Below are 22,712 nucleotides of genomic sequence, written 5' to 3' on the forward strand. Positions count from 1 at the left end.
TGTGAAAAATGTTTGCAGAAACCGCCATGCAGTAAGACCAATACGGAGAAGCAGTGCCTAGAATGCAATCGTGAATTTTATGGTGAAACATGCTATACAAATCATCTGACTGTACCATATCATAAAGGCCAACCAATATGCAAGATGGTGAAACAGTGTGCCAAATGTCTACGCATTTATTCGTTTGTCCATACAGGGGAAAGAAAACATGATTGTACTGATTATTTTTGTAATGTGTGCCATAAACATGTTACGTCTACCCACCAATGCTACATGAAGCCTGATACGACTCAATTAAAACCTGGAGTTCCATCAGTGTTACATGCCAAGAAAGCTATGATTGTCTTCTATGATATCGAAGCCACACAGGATACTTTCTTCGATGAAGACACGTTCATTCATAAGCCCAATTTACTGGTGGCCCAACAAGTATGTTACAACTGTGTTCAAGATGAGGATATACATCATCCGTGTGAAGTTTGTGGACAGCGAGAACATATTTTTCAAGATGATCCGATCAATGCCTTTCTTGCGTATTTACGTCAACCACGACCCAACATCAAACTTATTGTATCTTTGGCACATAACTGTAAGGGATATGATGGTCATTTTATTCTTAAATCTTTAGTGGAAGAACATGAATTGAAACCTACTTTGATCTTGAACGGAGCAAAAATTTTAAGCATGAAAGTGAATCACTTATCGTTTATTGACTCCTTACATTTCATGCCAATGGCTTTAAGTAAATTATCCAAGGCATTTCATTTACCCGCGACCAAAGGATATTTTCCACACTTTTTTAATACTGCTGCAAATCAAACGTATGTGGGAAAATTACCGGACATCCATTATTATGGTGCAGATGAAATGAAAGTGGATGAACGAGAGAAATTCATGACATGGTACAACGAACACCAGAACGATACGTTTATTTTCCAAGAAGAATTGGTGAACTATTGTGTCCAGGACGTCAACGTACTTCGAATGGCTTGTATATCTTTCATGACCACTTTTGAACAAGAAACTCACGTCAATCCTTTCCTGGAGACTATCACTTTGGCGAGTGCGTGCAATTTAGTATTTCGACGAAATTTCTTAAAACCTAATACTATTAGCATTCTCCCTGCACGTGGATATCGTCACAGAAACAATCAGTCACGGATTGCTTTGCAGTGGCTTGCCTACATGGAAGAAAAAGAGGGTCATTCAATTCAACATGCTGCGAGAGGAAAAGAAGTTTATGTTGCTGGTTTTCATCTGGACGGTTACTACAAAGATCCTGACACTAAAGAGGAACACGTGTATGAATTTGAAGGGTGCAGATTCCACGGCTGTCCTCTATGTGTCCCTACAGGCCGTGATCAACCCATTTATGAGAACTCCGAAGAAACGATGAACTATCGCTACGAGAGAACACAGCGTAAAATGAAGTTATTACGATCCATGGGATATAAAATACATGAAATGTGGGAATGTGAATTTCGTCAAGTGTTAAAATCCAATCCAGCATTGGCCTCTTCTTTAAGCACACATCCTTATACTAATAAGACACCATTAAATCCAAGAGACAGCTTCTATGGTGGCCGTGTTAATGCCATTAAATTGTATCACGTCGCAAATGAAAATGAAGGCGAAGAAATAAAATTCTTGGATATCGTCTCCCTGTATCCTTATGTCAATAAATGTGGACGGTATCCAATAGGGCATCCACGAATATATCTACAGGGAGATCCAGAAATGCCCGACATTCAAGATGTCAACGGATTGGTCAAGTTGAAGATTTTGCCTAGCAGAAATGTGTTTCATCCAGTGCTGCCATTTCGTTCAAATAAGAAGTTGTTGTTTCCACTTTGTGCTGCCTGTGCCACAGCATTAAATCAAGATTCTGAATGTACACATTCGGACAGTGAACGAAGTCTAACAGGAACATGGGTGTCCTATGAAATTCAAAAAGCCATTGAACTTGGGTATCAAGTCATTGAAATTTACGAAATTTGGGATTACGACATCACCGTATATGATCCAGAAACCAAGACTGGCGGATTATTCAGCGAATACATTAATACATTTTTGAAATCTAAGCTGGAAGCTTCTGGATGGCCTGCCAATTGCGTCACCGAAGAAGAAAAGCAGCAGTATATTCAAGTGGTACAACAACGGGAAGGCATAACTTTAGATGCAGCAAATATAATGACAAATTCAGCACGTCGTAGTCTTGCAAAACTCTGTTTGAATGCCTTCTGGGGACGACTCGCTATAAGAGACAATTTCAGCCAAACGACCATCATTAACGACCCCAAAGAACTGTATCAAAAATTAACTGCTCCAGATATAAAAGTCAACCAAATTTTACCTGTTAACGATTCGATGTTATACCTTTATTGGCAGTATGAAGATGATGTTCCAGTACAAAATCACAATGCTAATGTTGTCCTTGGAGCATTTACAACGTGTCAAGCTCGTCTGGAACTCTACAAATATTTAGAACTGCTGCAAGAAAGAGTACTATATTTCGATACAGATTCCGTGATATTCACGCAGCGACCATCACAGCCCACAATAGAACCAGAAGTATTTCTTGGTTCAATGTCAAATGAACTTGAATCAATTGGACCAAAAGCATACATTAAAAAATTCGTGTCTGGTGGCCCAAAACAGTACGCCTTGGAAATCTACAACCCCGACACGAAATCAACCAGTTATGTATGCAAAATTCGTGGATTCACACTCAATTATACTGCAAGTCAAAAGTTAAATTTCAATAGTCTGGAGCAAATGATCATAAATCAATCGAGTGAAAAAATCTCCATTAGCACGCCGCACAAAATTTACAGAACCCACGATCATCATCTTGTCACAAAACCTGAAGAAAAGAAGTACAGTTTCAACTATAAAAAACGCCGATTAATACCAGACACATACGAGACATTGCCCTATGGGTATAAAAAAGCCAGAACAGAATAACAGCCATATTTTCCCCTAATCCCACCAACATCACCTCCCAAAGACGGGGCAAAGAATCAACGCAACACGGGACATGCTTCAACGATGCACGAGCGGAAACAAAACTCAGATGACATCACCTTGCAGAAACCAGTGGAGAAAAAAAAAGGAATTCAGGTACGTCACATTTGCGTTTCTTTTCTCACCTCACTCTCTCTTGATCAGTTAGTTCGATGTTAATAATCTGTTTTTCTTCTTTCACAGGAAACAAAATAAATATTACAATGTATATTCATATGTTTTATTTTCTCTTTACAGAATTTGTACCCGTCACGGACACGTCTTCCTTTGAAGAAAAAAAATTCTGTATTCATTTTCACATGCTAAAAATAAATGTACAAAAACATGCTTCTGTGTTTTATTTCCTGTACTGCGATTTCAATTTCTTTTTTCTGAATCAGTTTACCGGTAAAATAAATCAATGTTTTGCGGGAAAAAAAATTCAAACTAAATTTTTGTTTCAGAAAATTTTTTGTGTACGAAAAAAAAAACTGATTCAGAAAATTTTTGTGTACGAAAAAAAAATGTTTTCAGAAAAATTTTTTGTGTACGAAAACAAAATTCTGTTTCAGAAAATTTTTTGTGTGTACAAAACAAAAACTGTTTCAGAAAAATTTTTATGTACAAACAAAATTCTGTTTCAGAAAAAATTTTTGTGTGCAAAACAAAATTCTGTTTTCGTCACGAAACTGCTCCGACTAAATGAATCGATTCATTCTGATAGTGTTGGCAACACTGGAAAAATTTCGGTAAGTATCGCTCAGACCCTGAGTTACAGCGAACACAACTAGATTCGAACCAACAACCTTACATGTCTGATTCATCTCTAAATACAGCCAACTAAACAATAAGATTATGTGTATACGTCAATGCTAGCACTGAGTCAACAAGGTTTTCTTCAAGGTCAAAGTTGCACACGAAGTAAAAAGATGACAACACAGATCTTCTATCTTTCTATATGAAACATAAACCTAGTATAAACTGCTCGCACTGAAATGTGTAATGTAACATAATCTGTTCGTCTTCTTTTCATACGCGAAACTGTTCGCACTGAATGGAGTACGACGGCTCAGCGCTTCAATCCACAACGAAGTAAGTTCATGTTTCCTCCTATCATTTTTCATCATCGTTTCAAGGGGACGTTAAACTCAACATTTCTTAAACTAACACACACACACACAAAAAAAAATCGAACTCGGGACCATGACATAGTAATCAAAAAACTGAACTTCTCAATGGGCCATAGTGGCTCAAATATGTGAGTTCTCTGCTTCAATCCGCAAGCAAGTAAGTTTATGATGTTTTCTCATTTCTCATCATCGTTTCAAGTGGGACGTTAACATTTCCTGAAACTAGCACCAAGAATCAAACTCGGGACTATTGCATAGTAATCAACACACGTGTACGATGGCTCAGCGCTTGTCTCTACTGTATGAGGTCACTGCTTCAATCCTCAGTCAAGTAAGTTCATGTTTCGTCCTATCATCTCTCACCGTTTTCGCGGGGACGTTAAATTCAACATTTCCAAGAATCAAACTCGGAACGATTGCAAGGTTCACTCCTAAAGCGGAACAAAATGCACCCTAAAAGGGAACGAGGTGGACCACCCAAATTTTGTAGTAATATATATTAGGGTCCAGTACTATGATACCAAATGTTTAGATTTGGCAATTTCTAAAACTTAAGGGGGCGGGCCAAGGTACCATTCCCGGGGGTGCACATATGTACTTATGTTTCATAATAGGGAATGGACTCCTATACATGGCCATATAACCATATAAGGTAAAAAAAATGAAATCTTTAAGTTTAACGTCCCATGTTTATGCCGGTTTTGCTAAAGGAGACGGTGATAATGAGTGAAATGAAGAAAGTAGGAGGTAACGGGAGAACCCCGAGAAAACCCACGAGCACGGTGTTTGTCCACCACAAAGTTCACTTGGCGGGGGCTGGGATCGAACCCGGGACCCCAAGCACCAGAGGTGAACGCTCTACCACTGAGCCACCGCGCCCCCCAACCATATAAGGTAATAGGATCTCATCCAAGGAAATGAATTAGGTCAAAAAAAAACCAAACACGTGGTACAACGTAATGCTTACGTTTATATTTTGGCAGTTTTATACCCCTAAAAGGGAAACGAGATAGACCACCGAAAAATTTATAGTGATCTATATTAGGGTTCTATACTATTATACCAAATGTTTAAATTGGGCAATTTCCAATAAATTTAAGGGGTGGGCCAAGGCATCCCTGCCGGGGTGCACAAATGTACCTACGTCTTACAATAGGAAAATAAACACCTGTATACACCCATATAAGGTAATAGGACCTCATCCAAGGGAATAAAATAACCAAAAACCAAACACGTGGTTGTACTAAAATTTGGCAATTTTGTACCCCTAAAAGGGAACGAAGTGGACCACCCAAATTTATTATAATACATGTTAGGGTCCCGTACTATAATACCAAATATATAAAATGAGCAATTTCCAAAATTTAAGGGGTGGGCCAAAAGTACCCCTCCCGGGGTGCACAAATATACCCATATCTTATGAAAGGTAATGGACCCCTATACATGACCATATAACTATATATATAGGATAATAACCTCATCAAAGGGGATAAAATCGACCAAAAACCAAACACGTGGTACTACGTATTGCTTACGTTTATATTTTGGCAATTTTGTACCCCTAGAAGGGAACGAGGTGGACCACCCAAATTTATCATAATACATATTAGGGCCCTGTACTATAATACCCAATGTTTAAATTGGGCAATTTCCAAAATTGAAGGGGTGGGCCAAGGTACACCTCCCAAAAATTTCAAGGGGTGCAGCAATATACCCATGTCTTATGAAAGGTAATGAATCCCTGTATATGCACATATAACCATATAGGGTAATAATACCTCATCAAAGGGGATAAATTAGGTCAAAAAAAACCCGAAATTTGAATTTTTGGCAATTTTTTACTCATGAAAGGGAACAACATAGACACCCAATACTGATAGAGGTACATACTATGGTCCTAGGCTACCATACCAAATTTTTAGATTTGGCAATTTCCAAAATTTAAGGGGTGGTCCTATGTACCCTGCCAAAATCTAGAGGGGAGGTCCTAAGTACCCCTAGGTCATTGACACGGGCCAGGGACCATGGGTCCTGGGGGGTGGTCCTATGTACCCCTGCCAAATTTTAGGGGGTGGTCCTAGGTACCCCTAGGTCATTGACCCCGGCCAGGGACCATGGGTCCTGAGGCAGGGACCCAGGGGCCAAAAAGTTCGGCCAAGTCATGCGATTACTACTTCTATCTATAATTCAATGTGTTTTATTCCGGTTTAAATTTAAAACATGCTACATCTATGTGGAACATAAACTTTTCCTTTCGAACATTTGTAACTTTTCATTGCGATACAGTTTGGACTTTTAATATAGGGTATTTCTGATAGAAATTTAGCAGTAAAATAACACTCATTCAATTTCCTCTTTCTTTCTTTCTTTTTCTTTTTGTTTTGGTTTCTTCTCGTTTTATTTGTTCAGTTTCTATTAGTAGTCTGAAATGGAGGATATGACCAACGCTATCTACTGGTTTTTTTTAGAATGTATTTTGGATCAGTATGTCCAATGAACACTACCGAATTATTAATGTTAGGTTCTTTTTTACTACGTTTGAATTCCATATTTTTATCTGTTCTCCGTTTTCTTTTCCTTCTCTCCTCCTCTCTCTCTTTCTCTCTCTGCCTCATTTCTGAATCTCTGTGTAACAGATATCCATTGGTTTCAATTTTCTGTTGTGTTTCAGTTTCTCCCTACATCAACTCATGAATCTTGTTTTGCCTTGGTTTTGTTATTTCATTTTATCGAACTAATACATGCGTAATTTGAAATTAGAAGTGTGCTCATGTGGTTAGCTAATTTTAGTATGGAATAGAAGAAAGGAGGAGAGAGTGGGGGTTTCTTTATCTGACACGATTATGGGATAAGAAGGTGTATATTGGGTGGCCTAACTGCACGGTATTAGCTGTCGCATTTTTTTTGATGCAGAGTGTACAAAACCCTGACGACCACTGGAACAGTTCGATTTTGAGGTGACAACTATTGGTGCAATATTAGGAATGTAAAAATTGTTTTTCCTTCTACGGCTCTTTGACTTCGAATTATAACTACATTGTTATGTATAGGAAGGATCAATTTGTCTTTCCGACTACGGTACAGCTCCGAAAAATTCACGATGTTCACAGAAGAGACAAAGAGTAACTGTTCAATCTTAATGTGACGACCACTGGTGTTTTTACCCTATATATCAATTTTTCTATACAGAGTGAACCCAGAGCAGGATTTAGGCATGGACCACATGGACCCGGGAGCATGGTGGAAAATTTTGTGGGGCGGTATTTTTAAAAACATTTAAAAAACGGTAAAACACTTGAAAATACACATTTCACTAACGACTTAATAAAATAGGCGAAAGCCATTTTTTAATGGCCGTGATTACTATTTCATTGTAGCACGTTAGTAGTAGTAAATATTGTCATAAGGCAGTTGGTTATTGTGGTGGTTTGATCATAAGTCAGTTGGTTATTTATGGTGGTTTGAGAAATAAACTAAAGACTGTCCAGACTCTTCTTGAAACTGATGGTGAATGCATAGGAAACAGGCCTAAAATATTAAGAAAAAGGAAGAAATTCTTTGAATCGAAATCATCTGAATCAGAAGAGAAAAGGAGATAGAAAACCCAGATCTTAGTCTTCAAGAAATATTTGTTGTCTTCATTGACAAACTTCTTTCCGAATTGAACAAGAGAATCGCGGTCTACAATGATTTTTTTTAGCAGTATTGAAGAAATCACCAGAGCAGCTACTTCCCTGGAGGAAGTGCATGCAGCTGACATCGAGGAATCTTCGTTTGCTGTTGGGTGCCTTCATTTGAAAGGGCTTTTAGCTCAAGAGATGTTGGAAAGTGCAGAAGAAATGTCACTATCGCAACTTAACCGATTTCTCATTTCGAAAAATCATCAGGACTTATATTTTATCATAAATATTTGCTTTAAAGTATTTTTATGTACACCAGCAACTAACTGTTAGGTGAAAAAGATCATTTACCACACTATCAAGAATCAAAAACTATTTGAGATCTACTCTTTCTCAGAAGAGACTGGTTCATCTTGCTGTTTTAGTCATCGAAAATGACTTGACTGTTAAACTTAATTTTGACGACGTTATTAATGATTTTGCCAATGTCAAAGCAAGATGTAAACAATTTTGACATACAATAGTTTCAGAAACGTCATTTTGTAAATTTTTAGGTACAATAATATAACTTTATATCATTTAATATTATTTTATATTTTGCCGTCTTTTACACCATTTAATGCTGAATAGGTTAGGCAGAAGCCAGGTAAGTTTTAATACTCCAAATCTACTCCAAATGCTGGACAGATATAAGAATTAAAATGTTTTACATAACATGAGTAATAAGAAATAAGAACAGCAATAACTAGTAATAGTAATAATTATAATTTAGTAGCAAACATAAAAGTAATATTTTAAGAAATGGATCTAGGAGAATGGAAGTTTTGGAGAGCGATGCGATTGGTGTGGTTAGCGGCGGCAATTTCGCTTGGGCCCATTGGCGCAAAACATGGAAATCCGGCCCTCGGTGGACCATTTACCTTCATACGCTGTGTAACTTTTAAACTAATGACGGAAAACACTGAAATATTGTACCGTGTAAATACAGCAGGGGGACATTGTTTGGCGACTTCTGTGATACCACAAGGTTAACAGTGTTGCCAAAACGACATAAAGTTGTATTTTTTCAAATGTCACTACGTCAGTTTATTACACATTTGAAATTTACATGTTAAACAAAAACTCAGAATGTTACATTTGTTATTCACTGTTACAAACTAAGAATGTTACATATCATAAACATCCAAATTTTGATGGCCTTTAGAGCGGTAATATCGGAAATGAAAAGACAGAGCAATGCACATCCAAAGTACTTTAGCCTCTAATACTATGATAACGATATGACGGATTTCGAATGAATACGAACAAAGTTAAAAGGGTTTGAAAATGTGACTTTTTCACAGTCTTTTATTTCAGAAAACTGCTTAGAATAGTACATCATCCAACTCTGTATATTGTTTTCAATAGCTGTGAAGATCACAATGCCGTTTACAGCAATTTGGTATCTAGAATCGTTATGGAGGTATGGTAGAAATTGTTTAAGTTGACAATACTGCATAAAATTATATGATTCTGAAATCTATCAAAGAATATCTATCAAAAATATTGCTGTAATGCCATAGGAGCAACCACAAACACACCATTTTAAGCAATAGATCAAATTTTATCTTTTTTCATGTCTCCCAAATGGTTTGAGATATCAAATTGCTATAAGCGGCATTATGATCTCGCTGCTGAAAGGGACGATATACTCAAAATCAACTCAACTGGAAACTACGTACGTAATTCGATGTGATACTTATCTAAACACTTTTTCGAAATAAAGCCCCTTGTAAAAACTCAAATTTTTAACTCTTTGTAACTCTCTTCTTACTTGTCCAAACTAAGTTATATAATGGTCGTAGTATTCTATACTAACATTACTTTGAGTGTGCATTACCTTGTCCATCTCACTTGAGTTATTATTGTTGTAGAACCCTCCAAAATTTGGTTGTTTTTAGACATGTGTGATACTGTAACGTCCTTAGTTTGCAATATTGCATGACAAGTGTAATATTGTAAGTCTTCGTTTGACATGCAGATTTGAAGTATGTAATAATCTGTCATAATGCTATTTTAAAAAACTACAATTTTATGTTAGGTTAGCAATCTTGTTAACCTTGTGGTATCACAGAGTATGCCAAATAATGTCTCTTGCTGATATTTGCATGGTACAGAATTACAGCCCTTTTAGTTCAACGTCACAAGGGCGGATCAAGAAAAACGGCCCTCTCTGTAGAGGAAGATAGTGAAGTATTTACTACTGTTTTCACTTCAAAACGTTCAAGCTCGATTAGGTTTCGATATTTCTACATTTTTAGTAAGAAAGATTTTTCTGTTTCATGTAATGCATAGTTTCAGTTGGAAACACTTATATATATATAGTTAGTTAGTTAGTTAGTTAGTTAGTTAGATAGATAGATAGATAGATAGATAGATAGATAGATAGATAGATAGATAGATAGATAGATAGATAGATAGATAGATAGATAGATAGATAGATAGATATTGAAAAACAGGATGCTCATTTCCCACTTAGCTGTTCAATTATAAACAAAAGCTTTTTTTAATATTAAACGACATCTGAATTATATTTAACCCGTCAACGCCCAATGTCTCCTAGAGGTGTCACTACTTTAAAGGCGTCTTCTTGTTCACCATCGTCCACCAGAGAGCCCTAGTGAACCACAGTAGCACCAGCTACTTACCTATATATATGTTGCATCACCACACAAAAAGTTTCGAAGTTGACGTACTGTACAAGGAAGAAAACGCCTTTTAAGTAGTGTCACCTGTAGGTGACTCTAGACGTTGACGGGTTAAATTGCACGTCTTTAATCAAGAAGTTACACACTTTAAATACGTTTCATAATGTGGACTATATTGTCCGCTCAGTGAGTTGGTATGCGATATAAAAGCTTTGTGCACAATCTCCAAGATAACGCTTTCACTCATGGATACTAACAAAGAAAATGTCTATTAATATCTTTTAATATTCAAATTTAACACATTTGCAAATTAAACCAAGAAAACAGTATGTGACTCCAAAGGTTTTTCTTTTAGTTGGCCAAATAATGTGTTAAACTGGTATCTGAGTCATAACTCACAGTTGTATCTGAGGCGTTCTTCCACCGGGGATCGATCCTGCCAAGAACTCATATAAAACACGCATTTTAACCACTCCCTTATTCTACGAAAGGGAAAACTATGAAAAATAATGTTTGCTCTGTATGATCATTTGTTCTCCATGTCCCCACATTTCATACTAAGCATACATGAACGACAATACAATGTGAACAGAATTGAGGCATTCAATGAAAATGGTAAAGTGTTCCCCCATCGTTTTGGGCAGAATCTTTCCAAATATTCTTGCTTTTACCCTGATGACTAATGGGTTTTTCATAATTACTACTTAGTTTCGGCTCCAACGAAGATGACTAGAAAAAGTTTGTTTTGGGGATATTCGAATTCACAGTGAAAGAATTAGCAAGTAGCGTGAGGCAGAAGACTACTTATTGTAGTCTGTTTGTAGTTACTATATTTTCCCTACTTCCATATCTTATTTAATCGTTCTAGATTAAAAATATAACTAATGTATCACATTTGCAACTTAAAATTACCATAATTATCTGTATTGTAGCTATTTTGTTTGCCTATAACAAAATTATCATGTACAGCGAGGGACACTTCTGGATGGTACAGCCATATGGAGGTTTACGGCTAAAGTGCTCCACCAGTTGAGTCCGAAGCATTTGCCGGGAAGTATTGCAACCGAATTAACTTTAAAACAAGGCGGGTGGCATAAACGCCAGGCACTGAAAATTCCCGTACACTTGGGCGAAATTCCCACTATCGTCTACAGCAGCATTTCTCCAAATGAAATGAATCTACTTCTTATGGCAAACACATTACTTGATATTTGTTCTATTTGTGGAGATAAATTGAAACAAAAAATTGAAGTCCAATCCTGTTGCTGTTGGAATGAACACTCTTTCTGTCGTTTGATCTGAAATGACTTTGCAGAGTCTGAATAAATATTCTGTCACTTCAGGAGGGTAGGAAGAGTGGATACCCTCTCCTTCAGTGTGTAAACACATACATTTAATCAAATGCTTAGTGAGAGTGAGCCCATTGGTGTAGCACTTTTATGATTTCAATCTTTGCTCCCAAGCCATCTTATGTCATAGCTGATGACCTTGGAAAACGAGAGATGCAAATATGATGAAAGAGAGTACAGTCACATGTGCAAATTTAGAATTTGAGACAAAATGATGGTTTAGCATCCATATTTTGTCGAAAATTTTGATTTGGTAAGTAGACATGTAAAAGCTCACCCGAACCTGAGAGCATCCCACTACCAATTGTTGAATTCAAGTGGAGAACTCAGTTGAGAGTATCAGATGATTACAGACGGGGAGAAACATCATCAGATATGGGAAACAAACAATGAAAAAATTCAACTGCTCTGAACAGGACTGGAACCACCAAGCTCATTATTACGAAGCAACGACTCTACTCACTCATCCACGGAGCCACACAGAAAGGTAGGCAGTAATAAGTCAGACACACAACATTTCTTACTTACGAAACGTTTATTTCTAAGGGGGAAAGCTAAGCAAATTCCCCGTGTCTAGTTTTTCTTTCCCTGACACTAACTTAATTACTGTTGTTCCAGCCTGGGAAGAATATTTTTCACTCCTCCATAAACTTTCTTAACAATTTTCATACATTTATATACAGCAGCACAAAACATTTATGCATGTCTGTTCTGCACAATTATACTTACACAAAACAATTACTTCCAATTCTATTAATTCCAGTACCAAGTAAACAGAAATACTGGATATGAAAATCTATATCTCGCCAATAGTCTTGCAGAAAATATCCAAATTCAATTTTTGTTTGGAACAGGGGAGCATAGACGCAAGTTGCGCCCATGAGATTTGTTTTGCGAAGGGGAAGACAGAAATTTACATTGAAAATGGCAAAATCGCACGTTTAATTATAACATAATTTTATTTTTAAGAACGCCAAATAGGAAGGAGAACGAATGTATTTTCTTTGGCTTGAAGGAATAAAATTACGGCTGAAGGTGAAAGTGAACAGAGACTGATGATGTTTACGAAGAATGCATGCTACCAAGCAGTGGCGTAGCCAGGAGGTGTGGAACCTCCGACATTTGCACAAGTGGTTAAAATAAGGCCCAAGCGTAGAAACATACCGAAGACACCTCCCGATCGAGGTCGAGTAAACAACGGAGTAGGTTTTTACATCGATGTTCAGCGGAAACATCGCAGTGGCTCATGTTCTCTTTGGTTCTTCTTGAAGCGCTGCAAGGAATAAAGTCTTCATTTGTTTAAAATTTCGTCTGCAGAGAATTCTGTATGTCTATACTCGAGAGGTTTCGCTGCACTGTTAAATATGATTATGAAAGACATATTAATAGAACTAGTGAGGAATGTTCCAACAATATGGGATAAGAAACACAAACACATCATAATAGACACGTTTTAAATTGAGAATGAAAGAAAATAGCAACTGAACTGTGAATGTCAGGTAAGTTATTCATATTTATTTGAGAATTATACTGTAGCTTATTAGAAAAAAAAGAAGCTACTGTTAATTATATATATGCTTAAAAACTCCACTTCTTTCCCCCGATTCCGAGATTAATAAAAAGCGTTTCTTAGAAATTCGTTACTGATATAAGGTAAAGAAAAATCTATAAAGACAGGCACATATCCATAGGGAGAAAATGTATAATGGAATTGCAGTGACGAAGCTTCATTTGCTACATTTAATACCGCCTCCAAACCGAAACCTCAAGACATATATTTTTTTTCAAGCACCTAGAGGAATGGCCCCTTGCCCAGGAGGGAAGCCGCAATTTTTAAGTTGCCAAGAGTCTAAGTTCTTTCCCCTCCAGAAAATCAGTAAACAAAACATTGGTTACTACTGTGTTAGTTAAGATTTATTTGGAAGAACCGTCTGCTAAAAACTACTACCACATAATCAGACATAAAGCATAGCTAATATTCAAAAATGTCCGAAACGTGTAATATTTGTGAAACATAAGAGAAAGAGAGAGAATTAGTCCTGTACATAATAGTGCCCTTCGGTTATAATTTTAAACAAAGGAACACTTTCCATCTCATCTTCCTGATCTTCCAAAAACAGCAAGTGGCACTACGAACTTATCTGTTTCTATGTGTCTGTGACTGTCGGTCACTGACATACGTAGTTCATGCTCGATTGTTTCATTCTGAGAAATTGACTTAAAGGAAAGAAACATTTGTTTTTAAAAAAATATGTATACATATATTGTAGTTGCTTATCCGAAATGTAACGCGAAAAAAGTAACGCAAACTAGGTACGTTACTTAAAAATTTGTAACGCGTTACCCTTACAGTTAGTTTGGAAAACTGTAACGCGTTACTAGGAAACGTTACTTAAAAAGTAGCGCGTTATAAGTAACGCGTTACTTGCGTTACGTTACCTCCCAAGACTGGTCTCAAGCTTACTTGCCTTGAGAACGAACCAGGCAACCCACCCATCAGATAGTTCAGTAGGCGGGGTCTCAGTTTCGATTTCCGGTGGGAGAGCCTTTGAAATATTAAATGTCCTCGATGTATCTGTGTTCGTGTCCCTGTCGTTCAAGGTTACTGGAAATAACTGTACACACCTGTTCACAAAAATCTGGAAACTCGTTCAGAAACCAAGTCCGAAAGAGTGAGCCTAGACCCATCACAATTCCCGCAGATCTATACACAGGGAACTGCATGTTCCCGCCGTTCTTTATATAGACACTAGCTACAAACCGTACTGTCATCCGAGCGATGGGAAAATGTAAAAACAAAATCAAACTACTTATTTTTGAGATTAATATTGATTGCACACCTCATGCACAGTTCCAATATGCAAAATCAACCATTATCTTAAGTAGAAATTGCTGAAAACGACAGAAAATGTATATTTAAACATCCAAGTAGAAACCTGTGCTGGAGCGATTCTATTATCAATATTATAACACAATTTCTTGTAAGTTGTGTCTGTGGTCAAGCGAGTTTAGTACTGCTACTAACATTTCTGAAACGAAGGGCGACGGTTCGAGCCTCCATGCGGAAAGTTAAGTTTCTCTTCCTATTTTTTAAATATATGAGAACTTTTTTATAAATTTAAATTTCTATTGTGAGGTGATTGGAAACACATTATCCGACAAACTGTCACTTTTCAAATCCCTGTCCCATTTACTAGCCCGCCATGCCCATGACTCATACGAAAACGCTAAAAATGAGAATATGAACACAGTTGAATACCTGATACCACACGTCCAAAATGAAAACTATTCATATATATATTTCGGGGGGCTTTGCTAACTTCATTCTTGGAAATGTGAACATTCCACAAGATACTTCATTCACTTTACAATGTTTTATTTGAATAAACATAAAAATTCCGTGGGGGAATCAAGCCCGGAAGTCCCCTAATATACACACCTATATATATATATATATATATATATATATATATATATATATTAGGGATGGGCAATTCCGGAATTTTTACTTTCCGGAATGCGGAAAGTAAAATCGGAAAATTACGGAATTCGGAAAAATTTCAAAATTCGGAAAAAATCCGGAATTCGGAAAAATTCCGGATTTCGGAAAAATTCTCGAATTTGGAAAAATTCCGGATTTCAGAAAAATTCCGGAATTTGGAAAAATTCCGGAATTCGGAAAAATTATTTTTTCTTTTTGTAATCCTAAGAATTTTGTTCAAATGCAAACGAACAAATTTCCTAAGAATGTATGATGCAAGTTAAGCTGAAACTTACATCCTAAAGTATACACTACTCAATCTTCCCATGGTTAATGAGATGTAGTCCAAAAGTACGATGTACTCCTAATATTTAATTTTTGTTTTACTGTGATATTGTCCAGAGGTAAGATATATATCACACTGAGATTAACAACTTGACATAATTAAGATGTTATCATACGTAGTTTTCCAGAAAATCGTGAGAAACGAATTTTTATGAAGTTAAAATATGCGTCGTTTGTTGCCAGTGTGATGCAATTGATAACTTTTATGCTGGAATAGTCTTATTATTATTATTATTATTATTATTATTATTATTAATCGTTTATGTACTGTAGAAGAAAAATATGAACCGTTAAGTAGTAGATTTTAAATGTTGTTTTTTGATATCTTCTAACAGTAATAACAAATTGCTTGTAAATACGCAATGATTATCAAGGACAATGGCATATTAATGTAAGGACTACTCTGCAGACTAGCAATAAACAATAAACAATAACAGATAAACAATAGTTGCAAAAAAGTAACTAACTTGGGCACGTCAGGAGACATCCACATTGCGCATTATGTTCGCGAGAATATAGGGACGCACTGAGACTCTAGCAAAGAGCATGGTGTTATTATTACTCAAAGGGCCGTACGATGGAGGCATTAACGTTAATGTTAATGGCACTAATGAGCACTTACTTGCTCTAACGGTTAACCTCATTTTTGAGATGATTCTTAGAAGTGGGCGTGTTGGCATGCAGTTAGAAGACTTACATCTATTACTTAAAAAGCACACGTTATCTGTGGAGTACTAACGATTTGCGTCACTATCGAACACTAACGTAGTACTAGGGAAAGTTTAAATTAAAGTCGAAATTGGGGTCTGACATAAGTGGCTTGTCAACTTCACGGACATTATATTTTCCTTGAATGAGAGAATTTTGCGCCCGGGAAATTTGCACCTTACCACAAAAATAGGGACAAATGCGCTCGCAATATATTTGCACTGGGATGTTTGCGCCCTACCCCAAAAAGAGGGGGAAATGCGCCGGCTATATATTTGCACTGGGTTGTTAGCGCCCTACAATTCAACTTATTTTTGTATTGTGTAAAGTAACTTTCACTCACACTTGAACTAGGCTTGCCTATCATCGTCTCAGTGAGTTACTCCATCCGTTATAATATTCCGAACAAATGAAAAAAATACAATTTTAGTTCACTAAAGGGCAATCCATACAAATACAATTTTTCATTCTAATACAAAATTTATAATAAAAGTATAAATGACTGATATATAATTATTTATTAATATAATCAAAGAGTATAATTTAATCTACAAAAGGTTGTTTGGCTCTACCCAGATATCTCTGTTCACAATCCTTGCGAGTTGTTTGGCTTTTCAGGACACAAAATATAGAAAAGAAAATGTAAAGTGAATGTAAAATCAGGTCAGTAATATTATCAAGAAAACTATGTACAGTGTGTTTACTTGCTGGAATTACACTTGAAACACACAATTGCGTTCAGTCGTTCTTTCAGAAAAAATGTTCCGGGGGCACACTTAGTATTCCGGAGGGGGGTCACTGCTGGTACTATTCTATTTATTATTATATTATAGACGTATTATTTTGGTCTCCTCCGAGGAGACACTCTGAGAGCTCTGCGGAGGCCAGTGTTCCCCCAAAATCATCTCTGGAAGAAGCAGTGATTGCGTTGATCCGTTGTGTTCCTTTGGCTTATATTGAAGATTATTCTCCCCTTATATAGTCACAATGTAAATAAATCATAAATGGCATGGCTGTGGGGGGAAGATTGTTTATGCTGTAATGTCAGCCCCTCCGAGCAAATGCGTAAGCTCGAATAGGTTCTTTTATTTCGCAGGGCTCAAACTTCCCGCTGGAGGTACACCGCAGGCGCAATTTTCCCTGTTCTTGAGGTAGGGCGCAAATTTCCCAGGCGCAAAATTCTTGACACCGTTCGAATGACCTCGGAAGACTATATCTTTTCAATACTTTTTTATATTCTTTTACTCGAGATTTTTTCATAGCTTCTTATTAAAATACTAACATATCCTCATTTTATTGTCCTAACCAATCAATATGGGTATGCTGTCAGTAAACTATTTAGATTGATCGAGCCCCTGGTGTGTAACCACAGTATTTCATATCATCCCCCCATTAGAAATCTTGGCTAAACGAACCAATATATGTTGCCAATAAAATAGTTTAAAATGATTGAGAACCTGGTAAATAACCACAGTGTTTCGTGACAAACCCCCCGTTCCTATTACCAAATTCTAGCTACGTGCCTGACTCAGCTAATTCTCTACATTCTTTACCAAGCACACATTTTCTAAAGCGGAAAATGCTCTCTAAATACCTAAGCTCATTATTTTCAGCAGATGCACAAATTGGGTAACATTCTATCTACATGAATGTTATATATGTCGATTAATGGAAACCGCTTCTCGCTATCTATTACCATATTTACTATATAATGATTAACGTTAAAACCGGAAATGGTTGATTTGTACCGCTTCCGGTTTGAATATTACATTCAACAGGGAACTCGATTCTTAACTATTGACTCTGTACATCATGGCCAAAATTGATGGTAATCCATCAGATAGTTCTTGAGACTGTTTGTTTCACTGACGGACAGAATGAATATATGTCTATAGAGTTTTGATAAACTAAATTCGTTAATGAGTGATGATGGAACAAATATAAGAGAGGGAACCAAGAGTACCACCGGGAAAATTTTCGAACACAAAATTAGCCATCGAAAACCCACATGTCCTGGGTTAGAATACCATAGATGAAAACTCTACCATTGAGTCATCAATCACCCGCTTATTAGTTTTGTTAATTATTATATTAATATAAATTAATGAATGCCTGCTTATGTTAATTATTGAACAATTACATTGTATACTTCGTAAAGTCAAAAATTATAAATTTGTATTTACTGTACATAGGTATGTTGACAATAAGCGAATATTATTAGAATATTTGTTGAGATTTCTTTTCCTTCACTGCCTTTCGTCTGGTTAAAAAGTAGTTTGCAGTGCTTTGGAGCAACTGCAGGTGGGAACGTGATGATGTTTGAGACATACCGGCGACTTTTTTTGTGTGAAAATAAGACCTTCCTCATAAAGCAGTAAATAACTGCAGTAGCAATTGCCTACGTAAGTGATAAAGACATATCCAACTAGAAGAAACTAATACAGTATATATATTCATTATTGTGTTTTTCTTTTAACAGCTACTATCTAGGGATGGCCAATTCCAGAATTTTTACTTTCCGGAATCCGGAAAGTAAAATCGGAAAACATCCGGATTTCGGAAAAATTCCGATTTTTTTCTAAATTCCGGATTTTTTCCGAATGTCGGAATTTTTCTGAAATCCGGATTTTTTCCGAACTCCGGAAAGTAAATTTTCCGATTCCGGAAACATACATATGTGTGTGTGTGTGTGTCGCGGTCGCACCGTCGATACTGGCACAAACACAGTGCCTCAATACTGGCACTGTTCACTGGAACAAACACCCATGTGAATTTGAAACACATAGATTCAGATGGGTATGCTCATGCCGAAGATGTCTAGAGGCCGACCGCGAGGGTGAATTAGTGGTCACGATGTATGCTTAAAAACAACCGAGTATGTTTTTACATCGATGTTCAGCGGAAGCATCGCTGTGCTTCATGTTCTCTTTGGTTCTCCTTGAAGCGCTGCACGGAATAAAATCTTCATTTGTTTAAAATTTCGGCTGGAGAGGATTCTGTATGTCCATACTCGAGAGGTCTTGCTGCACTGTTAAATTTGACTATGAAAGACATATTAATAGAACTAGTAAGGAATCCAGCAATATTGTATAAGAAACACAAACAACATCATAATAGACACGTTTTAAATAAATAATGAAAGAAAATAGCAACTGAAATGTGAATGTCAGATAAGTTTTATTTGAGAATTATACTGTAGGTTATTATTATATCAAGCAGTGGCGGTTACGGGAAGGGGGATTTTGGGCTGAAGTCCGTAAATTGTGGAATTTCTAAAGAAAAAAAATTTACTGTTAATTATATCTATGTTTAAAAACTCCACTCCTCTCCCCCAATTCCGAGATTATTAAAAAAGGGTTTCTTCTAAATTCGTTACTGATATAAGGTAAAGAAATACCCGTAAAGACAGGCACATATCCATAGGGAGAAAATGTCGGATAATGGAATTGCAGTGACGAAACTTCATTTGCTGCATTTAATACCGCCTCCAAACCGAAACCTAAAGATATACGGTACCTGTTTTTTTTTTTTTTTTAATTTTATTTTACTGGGAAATGATTTCCCGCCTGAGTGCTGAATAAGGGCATTTCTTCACAGCAAATTGAAAAAATGTAAAAGTCTTTGATTTATTGATGGACATGGACAAGAGATGAGACTCAAATATTTTTACGAAACAAGAGAGGGGACTTTAGCATTTCACATGTCTCGTCTCGCGTCCATCTCTATCTATAAACTCTTTGGTCCTTTCAATTTCAAAATGTTGTTTTGCAGTGATTTTTATGCAATAATTTCAGACGTGTTACAGTAATGTTTCTCCTCAAACTTAGGACTTACAGCGGGGGTGCGACCTCCTCGTTATGTGCGCCCTACATCCATCCAGACCACTGGTGTCCAATTATAATGAACCTGAGGGCCATAACCGTCTTTACTAGTAAAGTGGAGGGCCGCAGCTAATAATAATAATAATAATAATAATAATAATAATAATAATAATAATAATAATAATAATAATAATAATAATAATAATAATAATAATAGTTATTATTATTATTATTATTATTATTATTATTATTATTATTATTATTATTATTATTATTATTACGCCAGAAAAAATATTTAAAAAATGTATTTGAAATCTTATATACATATTCAACGTGACAAATGAAAGTGACTAGCAATGTTAACAAGGGCTGGGATATCTACATCCATTCCTGTGTTGTTGTGAGCCGCAGAAGATGTAAAAGAGAAGAATCTCCAAGGCAGCTTCTGAAGCGATTCTTCACAATTTTCATGGTGGAAAATGCACTTTCACACAAATAAGTACTATTAAACGCTGACTTCTTTTCCGGCCAACTTCGAAGATTTAGGGGAAGGTATTGCCGTGGATTCCCGCGCCTTTTTGTTATATAGAATCGCTAGATAGATGCCTTATTTCGAAAGAAGAGTGGAAACATTTAAATAATGAATAAATATAAATGAAAATAGTATCAGTAAAAACAATCGTAAATCTTGAGAGCTTTGTGAGCTGCAGAAAATGGTTTGGAGGGCCACGAGCGGCCCGCGGGCCTCTATTTGGACAGCACTGATCTAGACCTAGGCATCGAGGTAGCGACCACTACTTAAACCTCGACCTCGATCGCGAGGTATGTCTTTAGTCTAAGATTGCGGTTTTATTCAAAATTTATCCGGGGCTGAACCCCGGACTCCCCCCAAATGAACGTTTAGCCAGCAATCCCCCGAAATTAAATCCTTCTATGTATGAGACATGCAAATTAGTGTGGAATTCATTAGAGGAGGGGAGGAATCTCGTTAACAATTTAGGCACTCTTATTCTGGTGGGGAAAGGAGAATGATAAATTTGAGAGAAAGTACCTGGAGGGATGGTCACCCCTGGCCCAGGAGGGGAGCTTCAATTTTTAAGTTGCCAAGAGCTAGCCAAGAGTCTAATTTCTTTCCCCTACGGAAAATCAGTAAACAAAACATTGGTTTCTACTGTGTTAGTTAAGTTTTATTTGGAAGAACCGTGTCTTAAAAACTACTATCAAATAATCAGACATAAAGCATAGCTAATATTCTAAAATGTCCGAAACATGTGATAGTTGTGAAGCATAAGAGAGAGGAAGAGAGAGAATTAGACCTGTACATAATAGTGCCCTTCGGTTATAATTTTAAACAAAGGACCACTTTCCGTTAGGTTTCTTAGATAAGTGCTGAAATTCTACATAGAGAGTCACAGGTTCGGGTCCATGCAAAGGACATTGTTTTTTAGCAACATTTATTCTGAGCATTCAACAAGTACTGTTACGACTTATATATAATCTCAGGGAGTTTGAGCCGAATTTAATTTCAAATATGAGACTTCTTATTATATGTTTTTCTTTTACTTGCAATATTGCAAATTTGATTTCAAAATTTACAACGTTAATTTCACTCATTGTCCTACGTCAGATTATGATGATATTTTGCACAGCGACGGCAGTCGGGTGGCACTATAATATTTGATTCTTTCTGTGATACGTTTAAATATAGTGTGGAAACGTAATTAAGAAAAAAGTTGGTTAGCTCGTACGATACACCATAGACCCCTGGAGGAATTTCATACAAATTTAGCATATATTACCAAGGAAATATTTACTTCAGTAGTAAAACACTAGATGCATCTCTGGGAGCAGGGGATAACCAGGCTAAGAGTTCGGGGTGTGTGGACCTCAAACTTTGTAAAAATATTTATAAGAATTGAGGTAAGCTTTTGTTGCACTTTCTGTCTTGAGAATAGTTCCGAGACAAATGGATTAAAAATCCACAAATTCCGAGGGAGCACGTTTATAACAAATACCTCAAAGTGCCAAAATGATATTGAATTAATACAGGGTGCGGCACGTAAAACCGCCCCGTAAAGTGAACACATAAAATGAAATGTATTGAATATGATTAACTACAACACATAAATGAAATGTAATGTATTGAATATGACTACTCACCTTCACAGCAGCCTTCACAGCAGGTGCTAAAAGTGTCCTCCGCCCACTTCAACACACATGTGAGCACGATTGAGGAGATTCATATATACCCTTGTCAGTTCTTGTGTTGTAATGCTATTGGTGACATCCTGGTGGATCCTGGTCTTGAGTTCTTCAATTGTGTGTGGATTTGTTTCGTATACTCTTCCCTTTAACAGTCCCCATAAGTAAAAGTCACACGTGGACAAGTCTGGTGACCGAGGAGGCCACAAGCCTTTGCTGATTGTCCTCTCTGGTATAAACATCTCATGCACAAGGGACAATGATGCAGCTGATGTGTGGCATGTTGCACCGTCCTGCTGAAAGTAACAGAACTGACGCTCCTCTTCGGTCAAGTGTGTATAAAACTCCTCCAGGATTCCCATATAC

At 36.7% G+C, this 22,712-nt stretch overlaps 1 protein-coding gene across 1 annotated transcript; it reads left to right on the top strand.

The window, feature by feature from the left end:
• The first annotated feature begins 810 nt into the window (after positions 1–810).
• On the top strand, positions 811–4,510 carry LOC145665761 (uncharacterized). Its single transcript, XM_081732890.1, has 2 exons — positions 811–3,120; positions 3,262–4,510. Exon 1 carries the CDS (start codon positions 868–870, stop codon positions 2,962–2,964), a length of 2,097 nt encoding a protein of 698 aa, XP_081589016.1. The 5' UTR covers positions 811–867; the 3' UTR covers positions 2,965–3,120; positions 3,262–4,510.
• Positions 4,511–22,712: the final 18,202 nt, after the last annotated feature.

Source organism: Thermobia domestica, chromosome 12 (genome assembly GCF_964235325.1).
Source record: "Thermobia domestica chromosome 12, izTheDome1.hap1.1, whole genome shotgun sequence".
NCBI classification, from domain to species: Eukaryota; Metazoa; Arthropoda; class Insecta; order Zygentoma; family Lepismatidae; genus Thermobia; species Thermobia domestica.

Bases quoted from the DNA above. Each gene is read 5' to 3' on its own strand.
- LOC145665761 (XM_081732890.1), top strand. From the start codon at position 868: ATGAAAGTGGATGAACGAGAGAAATTCATGACATGGTACAACGAACAC.